The 17,574-nt window shown below is 43.0% G+C and overlaps 1 protein-coding gene across 1 annotated transcript in view; it reads left to right on the forward strand.

The window, feature by feature from the left end:
* The first annotated feature begins 3,527 nt into the window (after positions 1 to 3,527).
* tmem178 (transmembrane protein 178) overlaps positions 3,528 to 17,574 on the forward strand; it is a 47,427-nt gene continuing 33,380 nt past the window's right edge. The window contains exon 1 of the mRNA XM_034188756.1: positions 3,528 to 4,123. Within this exon, the coding sequence (XP_034044647.1) occupies positions 3,637 to 4,123 (487 nt within the window). The 5' untranslated portion in view covers positions 3,528 to 3,636. The remainder of the gene's footprint in view (positions 4,124 to 17,574) is intronic.

Genomic DNA, 17,574 nt, shown 5'->3' on the forward strand with positions numbered 1-17,574 from the left:
AGAGTCAGACTCAGAGGGTGTCAGCGCGGGCGGCTACCCGACAACCGTAGCGGCTGGACCTGCAATGCAGACTCCCAAACAAGGCTTTGGTGTAAAAGAAATCTTAGTCTTTATTCTAGGCTTAGGTTCGGTGCACAGGCAATCAAGCAGCAGAGCAGAGGTACAAACAGGATCAGGCATAAACATTAGGGGTCTCCAATTGGTTCAAAATGCTGCAGCCAGACTTTTGACACAAAGCAGAAAGTTTGACCACATTACACCCATTTTGGCATCTCTTCACTGGTTCTGCTACTAGTCTATAAAATTGTTTACGGACTGGCACCTCCCTACCTAGCTGACCTAATTAAACCTTACGTACTGGCCCGGGCTTTGCATTCTCAGGGTGCAGGACTACTTAGTGTCCCTAAGGTGAATAAAAAGTCTGCGGGTCACAGAGCTTTCTCTTATTGTGCCCCTGTTCTGTGGAATGATCTCCCTGTGTCAATAAAACAATCAGATTCTGTGGAGACTTTCAAGTCCAGACTTAAGATGCACTTATTTTCTCTAATTTCCTGCTTTTAAACTCAGATAAAACTGAAGTTATTGTACTTGGCCCCACAAATCTTAGAAACATGGTGTCTAACCAGATCCTTACTCTGGATGGCATTACCCTGACCTCTAGTAATACTGTGAGAAATCTTGGAGTCATTTTTGATCAGGATATGTCCTTCAATGCGCATATTAAGCAAATATGTAGGACTGCTTTTTTGCATTTGCGCAATATCTGTAAAATTACAAAGGTCTTGTCTCAGAGTGATGCTGAAAAACTAATTCATGCATTTATTTCCTCTAGGCTGGACTATTGTAATTCATTATTATCAGGTTGTCCTAAAAGTTCCCTGAAAAGACTTCAGTTAATTCAAAATGCTGCAGCTAGAGTACTGACAGGGACTAGAAGGAGAGAGCATATCTCACCCATATTGGCCTCTCTTCATTGGCTTCCTGTTAATTCTAGAATAGAATTTAAAATTCTTCTTCTTACTTATAAGGTTTTGAATAATCAGGTCCCATCTTATCTTAGGGACCTCATAGTACCATATCACCCCAATAGAGCGCTTCGCTCTCAGACTGCAGGCTTACTTGTAGTTCCTAGGGTTTGTAAGAGTAGAATGGGAGGCAGAGCCTTCAGCTTTCAGGGTCCTCTCCTGTGGAACCAGCTCCCAATTCAGATCAGGGAGACAGACACCCTCTCTACTTTTAAGATTAGGCTTAAAACTTTCCTTTTTGCTAAAGCTTATAGTTAGGGCTGGATCAGGTGACCCTGAACCATCCCTTAGTTATGCTGCTATAGACTTAGACTGCTGGGGGGTTCCCATGATGCACTGAGTGTTTCTTTCTCTTTTTGCTCTGTATGCACCACTCTGCATTTAATCATTAGTGATCGATCTCTGCTCCCCTCCACAGCATGTCTTTTTCCTGGTTCTCTCCCTCAGCCCCAACCAGTCCCAGCAGAAGACTGCCCCTCCCTGAGCCTGGTTCTGCTGGAGGTTTCTTCCTGTTAAAAGGGAGTTTTTCCTTGCCACTGTCGCCAAGTGCTTGCTCACAGGGGGTTGTTTTGACCGTTGGGGTTTTTACGTAATTATTGTATGGCCTTGCCTTACAATATAAAGTGCCTTGGGGCAACTGTTTGTTGTGATTTGGCGCTATATAAATAAATTTGATTTGATTTATTTTCCCTTTCATATGTCTTGCATACTGGCATAGTTTTGTTTTACACTTTTTACTCTTTTAATTCATTTTATTAGTAAACTGAGCGTGCCGCGGCCTCAACTTTACCTAAATTCTGGGTCGTTTAGTGAAGTTTAGGGCTAGTGGCCGGCGATCACCTTAGTATTTCTTCTGTTTTTCTTGTTGTTTAATGCTGACAAATTATACTGTTTGTTGTCTTTCTGATGCCTGATTCTGTTTTTTTCCTCTCTGTTTAAGGTGCAGCTCCATCCAGAGATGGGTGTGGTATTTGTGCTGGAGACCCTCCTGTCCTGTGCACCAACAGCATTTCCTGTATATTCGTTTTTGTGAATTGTTCTGTAATTTATGTCTGTAGCATGGCCCAAGCAGAGGGTCACCCCTTTGAGTCTGGTCTGCTTGAGGTTTCTTCCTCAGAGGGAGTTTTTCTTACTGCTGTTACTCTGGGGGTTAGTAAGGTTAGACCTTACTTGTGTGAAGCGCCTTGAGGAAACTCTGTTCTGATTTGGTGCTATATAAATGAAAATAAATTGAAATTGAAAATTGAAATTGTCGTCAAGGAATACAGAGCAAAAGACGGTACATGGCAAGGCAAGAAATCAGGACTAAATACAAAGGCTGGGATGTGTGCACGAAGTGACAACAAACTGGCGCTGGTGTGGTGACTGGGAGGAGATAAAAGAAGCAGGAGTTAACAAGGTGCACATGAGGTGAACGATTGAGAAAGGAGGTGTGGCGAGTGAACAAAGATAATGCATGGTGCAAGAAGGTGAGGAGGGACAACACAAAGTGGAGTGAGGTAATATACAAGATGCGTGACCAGGTGCCAAGAATGTGAGTGGATGGAAATACTAATCAGACTGAATCAAAGTGAGGTACAAAGACATAATGGCAGGCAGGTGCAGTGGAGTGAGAACATAATCAGAGGGGCGTGAGGTGAGGGAAACAGGAAACTAGGAGAAAACAGAGACCAAGGGCAGAATACAATATTACTATGAATCGGAATGAACTGAGTATGAACATGAGGACAGAAAAAAAAAACACTAGGACAAAACTAAGCTGGAACTGATGAAGAAAACAAAGTGGCTAAACAAACTATAAATAAAACAGAGACCGTGATTAACAAAACCCGACACTAAAGCAGAACAGATAATATAACAAATGAGAAGAACAAAATAAACAAGTGATAAACAATGAAAACACAAACTGGCTGAACAAAACAAGAACAATGGACAATGGCGAAAGTATGAAAAGAAACAAAGAAACAAAACAAAATATAACCGAGAATAAACACACAATGAAGACAAACAACTAATAAATCAAAGCTGGGGCAAACGATGGGCAAAAGAAGGAGGGAACAAAAGAGCCAAAACCCTAATCAGGGCCAAAACGTGACAGAGTCAGATTCAGATGAGCTGCTGTGGTCCCAAATGACAGTGAAGGCAGGGCGGATCAATTTTAGTGGGGGACTGTTCAGTCTACTACACCAGTACACGGACGCACAAGATGTGATTCTAGCACAAAGCATAACAGCTTTCAGATTTTAATCTTTTATTGCTTATTTATGTTCAATTTATCGAGATTTTATCAGTCGTTGCCACCCATTTTGTACTTGTTTTATGTAAAGGACCACAATGGAAAAAAGTGTTTTGACTTTTTTGTGTTATCCCTGAAATTCCATTGTAATTTATAATATATGCAAATGCTTTATCAAATTGTATATTATTGTGCGACTTATGTGGAATTTCTAAATAATTTGCTGTGAATGGAGAGCTGCTTTATTTTGAAGGGGGACTGTCGGTGATGCGCGCAGACATGACGTCAGCTTGACGCACTCGGTGCAGTCGCGGACAGACGCGCGCTCTGGAACAATCGCAGGTCGGCGGATTGGCGCGAGGATGGATCCAAAAAATGCTCAGTAACGGGAGCAGCGGACAGACCGGGACCGGGGCGGGGAGCTGCTCGGTCCAGCTGCCGGCTATGGAGAGACCCAGGCCGGGGACGGTGACGGTGTCCGCGGTGAGCCTGGTTCTCAGCTCGCTGTCCCTCCTGCTGCTGGTCACCGCCATCAGCACCGACCACTGGTACGAGACCGACACCCGGCGCCACAAGGACAACTGCGACCGCTACGGCTCCGACTCCAACGACCAGAAGAACCGGGAGATGCCCATCTACCATCTGCCGCTGGTGGACACGGGCCACCGGGACGTGGCGCTGATGAAGCCGGTTCATGTGGGCAGCAGAGAGGAGGAGCTTCTGGAGAACTGGCGGGCGATCCTGGGGATGGGAATCCTGGAGACGGAGTGCGGCAGGCCGCTGTTCTCCACGCACTCCGGCCTGTGGAGCAAGTGCTACTTCAAGGGCAAGGACCGGGACATCGACAAGCTGATCGACCGCGGTGAGCCCGCCCCCAAACAAACAAACAAACAAACAAACTAAAACAATAACAACATAAATCAACAAACACCACATCAGTATTTAGTCTGTAACAATAAGGACCGGGACATCGACAAGCTGATCGACCGCGGTGAGCCCGCCCCCAAACAAACAAACAAACAAACAAACAAACTAAAACAATAACAACATAAATCAACAAACACCACATCAGTATTTAGTCTGTAACAATAAGGACCGGGACATCGACAAGCTGATCGACCGCGGTGAGCCCGCCCCCAAACAAACAAACAAACAAACAAACTAAAACAATAACAACATAAATCAACAAACACCACATCAGTATTTAGTCTGTAACAATAAGGACCGGGACATCGACAAGCTGATCGACCGCGGTGAGCCCGCCCCCAAACAAACAAACAAAAACAATAACAACATAAATCAACAAACACCACATCAGTATTTAGTCTGTAACAATAAGGACCGGGACATCGACAAGCTGATCGACCGCGGTGAGCCCGCCCCCAAACAAACAAACAAACAAAAACAATAACAACATAAATCAACAAACACCACATCAGTATTTAGTCTGTAACAATAACGACCGGGACATTGACAAGCTGATCAACCGCGGTGAGCCCGCCCCCAAACATACAAACAAACAAACAAACAAAAACAATAACAACATAAATCAACAAACACCACATCAGTATTTAGTCTGTAACAATAAGGACCGGGACATCGACAAGCTGATCGACCGCGGTGAGCCCGCCCCCAAACAAACAAACAAACAAACACACAAACAAAAACAATAACAACATAAATCAACAAACACCACATCAGTATTTAGTCTGTAACAATAAGGACCGGGACATCGACAAGCTGATCGACCGCGGTGAGCCCGCCCCCAAACATACAAACAAACAAACAAACAAAAACAATAACAACATAAATCAACAAACACCACATCAGTATTTAGTCTGTAACAATAAGGACCGGGACATCGACAAGCTGATCGACCGCGGTGAGCCCGCCCCCAAACAAACAAACAAACAAACAAAAACAATAACAACATAAATCAACAAACACCACATCAGTATTTAGTCTGTAACAATAAGGACCGGGACATCGACAAGCTGATCGACCGCGGTGAGCCCGCCCCCAAACAAACAAACAAACAAACTAAAACAATAACAACATAAATCAACAAACACCACATCAGTATTTAGTCTGTAACAATAAGGACCGGGACATCGACAAGCTGATCGACCGCGGTGAGCCCGCCCCCAAACAAACAAACAAACAAACTAAAACAATAACAACATAAATCAACAAACACCACATCAGTATTTAGTCTGTAACAATAAGGACCGGGACATCGACAAGCTGATCGACCGCGGTGAGCCCGCCCCCAAACAAACAAACAAACAAACAAACTAAAACAATAACAACATAAATCAACAAACACCACATCAGTATTTAGTCTGTAACAATAAGGACCGGGACATCGACAAGCTGATCGACCGCGGTGAGCCCGCCCCCAAACATACAAACAAACAAACAAACTAAAACAATAACAACATAAATCAACAAGCACCACATCAGTATTTAGTCTGTAACAATAAGGACCGGGATATCGACAAGCTGATCGACCGCGGTGAGCCCGCCCCCAAACAAACAAACAAACAAACAAAAACAATAACATAAATCAACAAACACCACATCAGTATTTAGTCTGTAACAATAAGGACCGGGACATCGACAAGCTGATCGACCGCGGTGAGCCCGCCCCCAAACAAACAAACAAACAAAAACAATAACAACATAAATCAACAAACACCACATCAGTATTTAGTCTGTAACAATAAGGACCGGGACATCGACAAGCTGATCGACCGCGGTGAGCCCGCCCCCAAACAAACAAACAAACAAACAAACTAAACAATAACAACATAAATCAACAAGCACCACATCAGTATTTAGTCTGTAACAATAAGGACCGGGACATCGACAAGCTGATCGACCGCGGTGAGCCCGCCCCCAAACATACAAACAAACAAAAACAATAATAACATAAATCAACAAACACCACATCAGTATTTAGTCTGTAACAATAAGGACCGGGACATCGACAAGCTGATCGACCGCGGTGAGCCCGCCCCCAAACAAACAAACAAACAAACAAACTAAAACAATAACAACATAAATCAACAAACACCACATCAGTATTTAGTCTGTAACAATAAGGACCGGGACATCGACAAGCTGATCGACCGCGGTGAGCCCGCCCCCAAACAAACAAACAAAAACAATAACAACATAAATCAACAAACACCACATCAGTATTTAGTCTGTAACAATAAGGACCGGGACATCGACAAGCTGATCGACCGCGGTGAGCCCGCCCCCAAACAAACAAACAAACAAAAACAATAACAACATAAATCAACAAACACCACATCAGTATTTAGTCTGTAACAATAACGACCGGGACATTGACAAGCTGATCAACCGCGGTGAGCCCGCCCCCAAACATACAAACAAACAAACAAACAAAAACAATAACAACATAAATCAACAAACACCACATCAGTATTTAGTCTGTAACAATAAGGACCGGGACATCGACAAGCTGATCGACCGCGGTGAGCCCGCCCCCAAACAAACAAACAAACAAACACACAAACAAAAACAATAACAACATAAATCAACAAACACCACATCAGTATTTAGTCTGTAACAATAAGGACCGGGACATCGACAAGCTGATCGACCGCGGTGAGCCCGCCCCCAAACATACAAACAAACAAACAAACAAAAACAATAACAACATAAATCAACAAACACCACATCAGTATTTAGTCTGTAACAATAAGGACCGGGACATCGACAAGCTGATCGACCGCGGTGAGCCCGCCCCCAAACAAACAAACAAACAAACAAAAACAATAACAACATAAATCAACAAACACCACATCAGTATTTAGTCTGTAACAATAAGGACCGGGACATCGACAAGCTGATCGACCGCGGTGAGCCCGCCCCCAAACAAACAAACAAACAAACTAAAACAATAACAACATAAATCAACAAACACCACATCAGTATTTAGTCTGTAACAATAAGGACCGGGACATCGACAAGCTGATCGACCGCGGTGAGCCCGCCCCCAAACAAACAAACAAACAAACTAAAACAATAACAACATAAATCAACAAACACCACATCAGTATTTAGTCTGTAACAATAAGGACCGGGACATCGACAAGCTGATCGACCGCGGTGAGCCCGCCCCCAAACAAACAAACAAACAAACAAACTAAAACAATAACAACATAAATCAACAAACACCACATCAGTATTTAGTCTGTAACAATAAGGACCGGGACATCGACAAGCTGATCGACCGCGGTGAGCCCGCCCCCAAACATACAAACAAACAAACAAACTAAAACAATAACAACATAAATCAACAAGCACCACATCAGTATTTAGTCTGTAACAATAAGGACCGGGATATCGACAAGCTGATCGACCGCGGTGAGCCCGCCCCCAAACAAACAAACAAACAAACAAAAACAATAACATAAATCAACAAACACCACATCAGTATTTAGTCTGTAACAATAAGGACCGGGACATCGACAAGCTGATCGACCGCGGTGAGCCCGCCCCCAAACAAACAAACAAACAAAAACAATAACAACATAAATCAACAAACACCACATCAGTATTTAGTCTGTAACAATAAGGACCGGGACATCGACAAGCTGATCGACCGCGGTGAGCCCGCCCCCAAACAAACAAACAAACAAACAAACTAAAACAATAACAACATAAATCAACAAGCACCACATCAGTATTTAGTCTGTAACAATAAGGACCGGGACATCGACAAGCTGATCGACCGCGGTGAGCCCGCCCCCAAACATACAAACAAACAAAAACAATAATAACATAAATCAACAAACACCACATCAGTATTTAGTCTGTAACAATAAGGACCGGGACATCGACAAGCTGATCGACCGCGGTGAGCCCGCCCCCAAACATACAAACAAACAAACAAACAAAAACAATAACAACATAAATCAACAAACACCACATCAGTATTTAGTCTGTAACAATAAGGACCGGGACATCGACAAGCTGATCGACCGCGGTGAGCCCGCCCCCAAACAAACAAACAAACAAAAACAACAACATAAATCAACAAACACCACATCAGTATTTACTCTGTAACAATAAGGACCGGGACATCGACAGGCTGATCGACCGCGGTGAGCCCGCCCCCAAACAAACAAACAAACAAAAACAATAACAACATAAATCAACAAACACCACATCAGTATTTAGTCTGTAACAATAAGGACCGGGACATCGACAAGCTGATCGACCGCGGTGAGCCCGCCCCCAAACAAACAAACAAACAAACAAACAAAAACAACAACATAAATCAACAAACACCACATCAGTATTTAGTCTGTAACAACAAGGACTGGGACATCGACAAGCTGATCAACAGCGGTGAGCCCGCCCCCAAACAAACAAACCAACAAAAACAATAACAACATAAATCAACAAACACCACATCAGTATTTAGTCTGTAACAATAAGGACCGGGACATCGACAAGCTGATCGACCGCGGTGAGCCCGCCCCCAAACATACAAACAAACAAACAAACAAACTAAAACAATAACAACATAAATCAACAAGCACCACATCAGTATTTAGTCTGTAACAATAAGGACCGGGACATCGACAAGCTGATCGACCGCGGTGAGCCCGCCCCCAAACATACAAACAAACAAACTAAAACAATAACAACATAAATCAACAAACACCACATCAGTATTTAGTCTGTAACAATAAGGACCGGGACATCGACAAGCTGATCGACCGCGGTGAGCCCGCCCCCAAACAAACAAACAAACAAAAACAATAACAACATAAATCAACAAACACCACATCAGTATTTAGTCTGTAACAATAAGGACCGGGACATCGACAAGCTGATCGACCGCGGTGAGCCCGCCCCCAAACAAACAAACAAACAAACAAAAACAACAACATAAATCAACAAACACCACATCAGTATTTAGTCTGTAACAACAAGGACCGGGACATCGACAAGCTGATCAACCGCGGTGAGCCCGCCCCCAAACATACAAACAAACAAACAAACAAAAACAATAACAACATAAATCAACAAACACCACATCAGTATTTAGTCTGTAACAATAAGGACCGGGACATTGACAAGCTGATCGACCGCGGTGAGCCCGCCCCCAAACATACAAACAAACAAACAAACTAAAACAATAACAACATAAATCAACAAACACCACATCAGTATTTAGTCTGTAACAATAAGGACCGGGACATCGACAAGCTGATCGACCGCGGTGAGCCCGCCCCCAAACATACAAACAAACAAACAAACTAAAACAATAACAACATAAATCAACAAACACCACATCAGTATTTAGTCTGTAACAATAAGGACCGGGACATCGACAAGCTGATCGACCGCGGTGAGCCCGCCCCCAAACAAACAAACAAACAAAAACAATAACAACATAAATCAACAAACACCACATCAGTATTTAGTCTGTAACAATAAGGACCGGGACATCGACAAGCTGATCGACCGCGGTGAGCCCGCCCCCAAACATACAAACAAACTAAAACAATAACAACATAAATCAACAAACACCACATCAGTATTTAGTCTGTAACAATAAGGACCGGGACATCGACAAGCTGATCGACCGCGGTGAGCCCGCCCCCAACCAAACAAACAAACAAAAACAACAACATAAATCAACAAACACCACATCAGTATTTAGTCTGTAACAATAAGGACCGGGACATCGACAAGCTGATCGACCGCGGTGAGCCCGCCCCCAAACAAACAAACAAACAAAAACAGCAACATAAATCAACAAACACCACATCAGTATTTAGTCTGTAACAATAAGGACCGGGACATTGACAAGCTGATCGACCGCGGTGAGCCCGCCCCCAAACATACAAACAAACAAACAAACAAAAACAATAACAACATAAATCAACAAACACCACATCAGTATTTAGTCTGTAACAATAAGGACCGGGACATCGACAAGCTGATCGACCGCGGTGAGCCCGCCCCCAAACAAACAAACAAACAAAAACAATAACAACATAAATCAACAAACACCACATCAGTATTTAGTCTGTAACAATAAGGACCGGGACATCGACAAGCTGATCGACCGCGGTGAGCCCGCCCCCAAACAAACTAAAACAATAACAACATAAATCAACAAACACCACATCAGTATTTAGTCTGTAACAATAAGGACCGGGACATCGACAAGCTGATCGACCGCGGTGAGCCCGCCCCCCAAACAAACAAACAAACAAACTAAAACAATAACAACATAAATCAACAAACACCACATCAGTATTTAGTCTGTAACAATAAGGACCGGGACATCGACAAGCTGATCGACCGCGGTGAGCCCGCCCCCAAACAAACAAACAAACTAAAACAATAACAACATAAATCAACAAACACCACATCAGTATTTAGTCTGTAACAATAAGGACCGGGACATCGACAAGCTGATCGACCGCGGTGAGCCCGCCCCCAAACAAACAAACAAACAAACAAACCAAACAATAACAACATAAATCAACAAACACCACATCAGTATTTAGTCTGTAACAATAAGGACCGGGACATCGACAAGCTGATCGACCGCGGTGAGCCCGCCCCCAAACATACAAACAAACAAACAAACTAAAACAATAACAACATAAATCAACAAGCACCACATCAGTATTTAGTCTGTAACAATAAGGACCGGGATATCGACAAGCTGATCGACCGCGGTGAGCCCGCCCCCAAACAAACAAACAAACAAACAAAAACAATAACATAAATCAACAAACACCACATCAGTATTTAGTCTGTAACAATAAGGACCGGGACATCGACAAGCTGATCGACCGCGGTGAGCCCGCCCCCAAACAAACAAACAAACAAAAACAATAACAACATAAATCAACAAACACCACATCAGTATTTAGTCTGTAACAATAAGGACCGGGACATCGACAAGCTGATCGACCGCGGTGAGCCCGCCCCCAAACAAACAAACAAACAAACAACTAAAACAATAACAACATAAATCAACAAGCACCACATCAGTATTTAGTCTGTAACAATAAGGACCGGGACATCAACAAGCTGATCGACCGCGGTGAGCCCGCCCCCAAACAAACAAACAAACAAACAAAAACAATAATAACATAAATCAACAAACACCACATCAGTATTTAGTCTGTAACAATAAGGACCGGGACATCGACAAGCTGATCGACCGCGGTGAGCCCGCCCCCCAAACATACAAACAAACAAAAACAACAACATAAATCAACAAACACCACATCAGTATTTAGTCTGTAACAATAAGGACCGGGACATCGACAAGCTGATCGACCGCGGTGAGCCCGCCCCCAAACATACAAACAAACAAACAAACAAAAACAATAACAACATAAATCAACAAACACCACATCAGTATTTAGTCTGTAACAATAAGGACCGGGACATCGACAAGCTGATCGACCGCGGTGAGCCCGCCCCCAAACAAACAAACAAACAAAAACAACAACATAAATCAACAAACACCACATCAGTATTTACTCTGTAACAATAAGGACCGGGACATCGACAGGCTGATCGACCGCGGTGAGCCCGCCCCCAAACAAACAAACAAACAAAAACAATAACAACATAAATCAACAAACACCACATCAGTATTTAGTCTGTAACAATAAGGACCGGGACATCGACAAGCTGATCGACCGCGGTGAGCCCGCCCCCAAACAAACAAACAAACAAACAAACAAAAACAACAACATAAATCAACAAACACCACATCAGTATTTAGTCTGTAACAACAAGGACCGGGACATCGACAAGCTGATCAACAGCGGTGAGCCCGCCCCCAAACAAACAAACAAACAAACTAAAACAATAACAACATAAATCAACAAACACCACATCAGTATTTAGTCTGTAACAATAAGGACCGGGACATCGACAAGCTGATCGACCGCGGTGAGCCCGCCCCCAAACAAACAAACAAACAAACTAAAACAATAACAACATAAATCAACAAACACCACATCAGTATTTAGTCTGTAACAATAAGGACCGGGACATCGACAAGCTGATCGACCGCGGTGAGCCCGCCCCCAAACAAACAAACAAACTAAAACAATAACAACATAAATCAACAAACACCACATCAGTATTTAGTCTGTAACAATAAGGACCGGGACATCGACAAGCTGATCGACCGCGGTGAGCCCGCCCCCAAACAAACAAACAAACAAACAAACTAAAACAATAACAACATAAATCAACAAACACCACATCAGTATTTAGTCTGTAACAATAAGGACCGGGACATCGACAAGCTGATCGACCGCGGTGAGCCCGCCCCCAAACATACAAACAAACAAACAAACTAAAACAATAACAACATAAATCAACAAGCACCACATCAGTATTTAGTCTGTAACAATAAGGACCGGGATATCGACAAGCTGATCGACCGCGGTGAGCCCGCCCCCAAACAAACAAACAAACAAACAAAAACAATAACATAAATCAACAAACACCACATCAGTATTTAGTCTGTAACAATAAGGACCGGGACATCGACAAGCTGATCGACCGCGGTGAGCCCGCCCCCAAACAAACAAACAAACAAAAACAATAACAACATAAATCAACAAACACCACATCAGTATTTAGTCTGTAACAATAAGGACCGGGACATCGACAAGCTGATCGACCGCGGTGAGCCCGCCCCCAAACAAACAAACAAACAAACAAACTAAAACAATAACAACATAAATCAACAAGCACCACATCAGTATTTAGTCTGTAACAATAAGGACCGGGACATCAACAAGCTGATCGACCGCGGTGAGCCCGCCCCCAAACAAACAAACAAACAAACAAAAACAATAATAACATAAATCAACAAACACCACATCAGTATTTAGTCTGTAACAATAAGGACCGGGACATCGACAAGCTGATCGACCGCGGTGAGCCCGCCCCCAAACATACAAACAAACAAAAACAACAACATAAATCAACAAACACCACATCAGTATTTAGTCTGTAACAATAAGGACCGGGACATCGACAAGCTGATCGACCGCGGTGAGCCCGCCCCCAAACATACAAACAAACAAACAAACAAAAACAATAACAACATAAATCAACAAACACCACATCAGTATTTAGTCTGTAACAATAAGGACCGGGACATCGACAAGCTGATCGACCGCGGTGAGCCCGCCCCCAAACAAACAAACAAACAAAAACAACAACATAAATCAACAAACACCACATCAGTATTTACTCTGTAACAATAAGGACCGGGACATCGACAGGCTGATCGACCGCGGTGAGCCCGCCCCCAAACAAACAAACAAACAAAAACAATAACAACATAAATCAACAAACACCACATCAGTATTTAGTCTGTAACAATAAGGACCGGGACATCGACAAGCTGATCGACCGCGGTGAGCCCGCCCCCAAACAAACAAACAAACAAACAAACAAAAACAACAACATAAATCAACAAACACCACATCAGTATTTAGTCTGTAACAACAAGGACCGGGACATCGACAAGCTGATCAACAGCGGTGAGCCCGCCCCCAAACAAACAAACCAACAAAAACAATAACAACATAAATCAACAAACACCACATCAGTATTTAGTCTGTAACAATAAGGACCGGGACATCGACAAGCTGATCGACCGCGGTGAGCCCGCCCCCAAACATACAAACAAACAAACAAACAAACTAAAACAATAACAACATAAATCAACAAGCACCACATCAGTATTTAGTCTGTAACAATAAGGACCGGGACATCGACAAGCTGATCGACCGCGGTGAGCCCGCCCCCAAACATACAAACAAACAAACTAAAACAATAACAACATAAATCAACAAACACCACATCAGTATTTAGTCTGTAACAATAAGGACCGGGACATCGACAAGCTGATCGACCGCGGTGAGCCCGCCCCCAAACAAACAAACAAACAAAAACAATAACAACATAAATCAACAAACACCACATCAGTATTTAGTCTGTAACAATAAGGACCGGGACATCGACAAGCTGATCGACCGCGGTGAGCCCGCCCCCAAACAAACAAACAAACAAACAAAAACAACAACATAAATCAACAAACACCACATCAGTATTTAGTCTGTAACAACAAGGACCGGGACATCGACAAGCTGATCAACCGCGGTGAGCCCGCCCCCAAACATACAAACAAACAAACAAACAAACAAAAACAATAACAACATAAATCAACAAACACCACATCAGTATTTAGTCTGTAACAATAAGGACCGGGACATTGACAAGCTGATCGACCGCGGTGAGCCCGCCCCCAAACATACAAACAAACAAACAAACTAAAACAATAACAACATAAATCAACAAACACCACATCAGTATTTAGTCTGTAACAATAAGGACCGGGACATCGACAAGCTGATCGACCGCGGTGAGCCCGCCCCCAAACATACAAACAAACAAACAAACTAAAACAATAACAACATAAATCAACAAACACCACATCAGTATTTAGTCTGTAACAATAAGGACCGGGACATCGACAAGCTGATCGACCGCGGTGAGCCCGCCCCCAAACAAACAAACAAACAAAAACAATAACAACATAAATCAACAAACACCACATCAGTATTTAGTCTGTAACAATAAGGACCGGGACATCGACAAGCTGATCGACCGCGGTGAGCCCGCCCCCAAACATACAAACAAACTAAAACAATAACAACATAAATCAACAAACACCACATCAGTATTTAGTCTGTAACAATAAGGACCGGGACATCGACAAGCTGATCGACCGCGGTGAGCCCGCCCCCAACCAAACAAACAAACAAAAACAACAACATAAATCAACAAACACCACATCAGTATTTAGTCTGTAACAATAAGGACCGGGACATCGACAAGCTGATCGACCGCGGTGAGCCCGCCCCCAAACAAACAAACAAACAAAAACAGCAACATAAATCAACAAACACCACATCAGTATTTAGTCTGTAACAATAAGGACCGGGACATTGACAAGCTGATCGACCGCGGTGAGCCCGCCCCCAAACAAACAAACAAACAAAAACAATAACAACATAAATCAACAAACACCACATCAGTATTTAGTCTGTAACAATAAGGACCGGGACATCGACAAGCTGATCGACCGCGGTGAGCCCGCCCCCAAACAAACAAACAAACAAACAAAAACAATAACAACATAAATCAACAAACACCACATCAGTATTTAGTCTGTAACAATAAGGACCGGGACATCGACAAGCTGATCGACCGCGGTGAGCCCGCCCCCAAACAAACAAACAAACAAACAAACTAAAACAATAACAACATAAATCAACAAACACCACATCAGTATTTAGTCTGTAACAATAAGGACCGGGACATCGACAAGCTGATCGACCGCGGTGAGCCCGCCCCCAAACAAACAAACAAACAAACAAACTAAAACAATAACAACATAAATCAACAAACACCACATCAGTATTTAGTCTGTAACAATAAGGACCGGGACATCGACAAGCTGATCGACCGCGGTGAGCCCGCCCCCAAACATACAAACAAACAAACAAACTAAAACAATAACAACATAAATCAACAAGCACCACATCAGTATTTAGTCTGTAACAATAAGGACCGGGATATCGACAAGCTGATCGACCGCGGTGAGCCCGCCCCCAAACAAACAAACAAACAAACAAAAACAATAACATAAATCAACAAACACCACATCAGTATTTAGTCTGTAACAATAAGGACCGGGACATCGACAAGCTGATCGACCGCGGTGAGCCCGCCCCCAAACAAACAAACAAAAACAATAACAACATAAATCAACAAACACCACATCAGTATTTAGTCTGTAACAATAAGGACCGGGACATCGACAAGCTGATCGACCGCGGTGAGCCCGCCCCCAAACATACAAACAAACAAACAAACTAAAACAATAACAACATAAATCAACAAACACCACATCAGTATTTAGTCTGTAACAATAAGGACCGGGACATCGACAAGCTGATCGACCGCGGTGAGCCCGCCCCCAACCAAACAAACAAACAAAAACAACAACATAAATCAACAAACACCACATCAGTATTTAGTCTGTAACAATAACGACCGGGACATTGACAAGCTGATCGACCGCGGTGAGCCCGCCCCCAAACAAACAAACAAACAAAAACAATAACAACATAAATCAACAAACACCACATCAGTATTTAGTCTGTAACAATAAGGACCGGGACATCGACAAGCTGATCGACCGCGGTGAGCCCGCCCCCAAACAAACAAACAAACTAACAAAAACAATAACAACATAAATCAACAAACACCACATCAGTATTTAGTCTGTAACAATAAGGACCGGGACATCGACAAGCTGATCGACCGCGGTGAGCCCGCCCCCAAACAAACAAACAAACAAACTAAAACAATAACAACATAAATCAACAAACACCACATCAGTATTTAGTCTGTAACAATAAGGACCGGGACATCGACAAGCTGATCGACCGCGGTGAGCCCGCCCCCAAACAAACAAACAAACAAACAAACTAAAACAATAACAACATAAATCAACAAACACCACATCAGTATTTAGTCTGTAACAATAAGGACCGGGACATCGACAAGCTGATCGACCGCGGTGAGCCCGCCCCCAAACATACAAACAAACAAACAAACTAAAACAATAACAACATAAATCAACAAGCACCACATCAGTATTTAGTCTGTAACAATAAGGACCGGGATATCGACAAGCTGATCGACCGCGGTGAGCCCGCCCCCAAACAAACAAACAAACAAACAAAAACAATAACATAAATCAACAAACACCACATCAGTATTTAGTCTGTAACAATAAGGACCGGGACATCGACAAGCTGATCGACCGTGGTGAGCCCGCCCCCAAACAAACAAACAAACAAACAAAAACAATAACAACATAAATCAACAAACACCACATCAGTATTTAGTCTGTAACAATAAGGACCGGGACATCGACAAGCTGATCGACCGCGGTGAGCCCGCCCCCAAACATACAAACAAACAAACAAAAACAATAACAACATAAATCAACAAACACCACATCAGTATTTAGTCTGTAACAATAAGGACCGGGACATCGACAAGCTGATCGACCGCGGTGAGCCCGCCCCCAAACAAACAAACAAACAAACAAAAACAATAACAACATAAATCAACAAACACCACATCAGTATTTAGTCTGTAACAATAAGGACCGGGACATCGACAAGCTGA

This window comes from Thalassophryne amazonica, chromosome 15 (genome assembly GCF_902500255.1).
Source record: "Thalassophryne amazonica chromosome 15, fThaAma1.1, whole genome shotgun sequence".
Lineage (NCBI taxonomy): Eukaryota > Metazoa > Chordata > Actinopteri > Batrachoidiformes > Batrachoididae > Thalassophryne > Thalassophryne amazonica.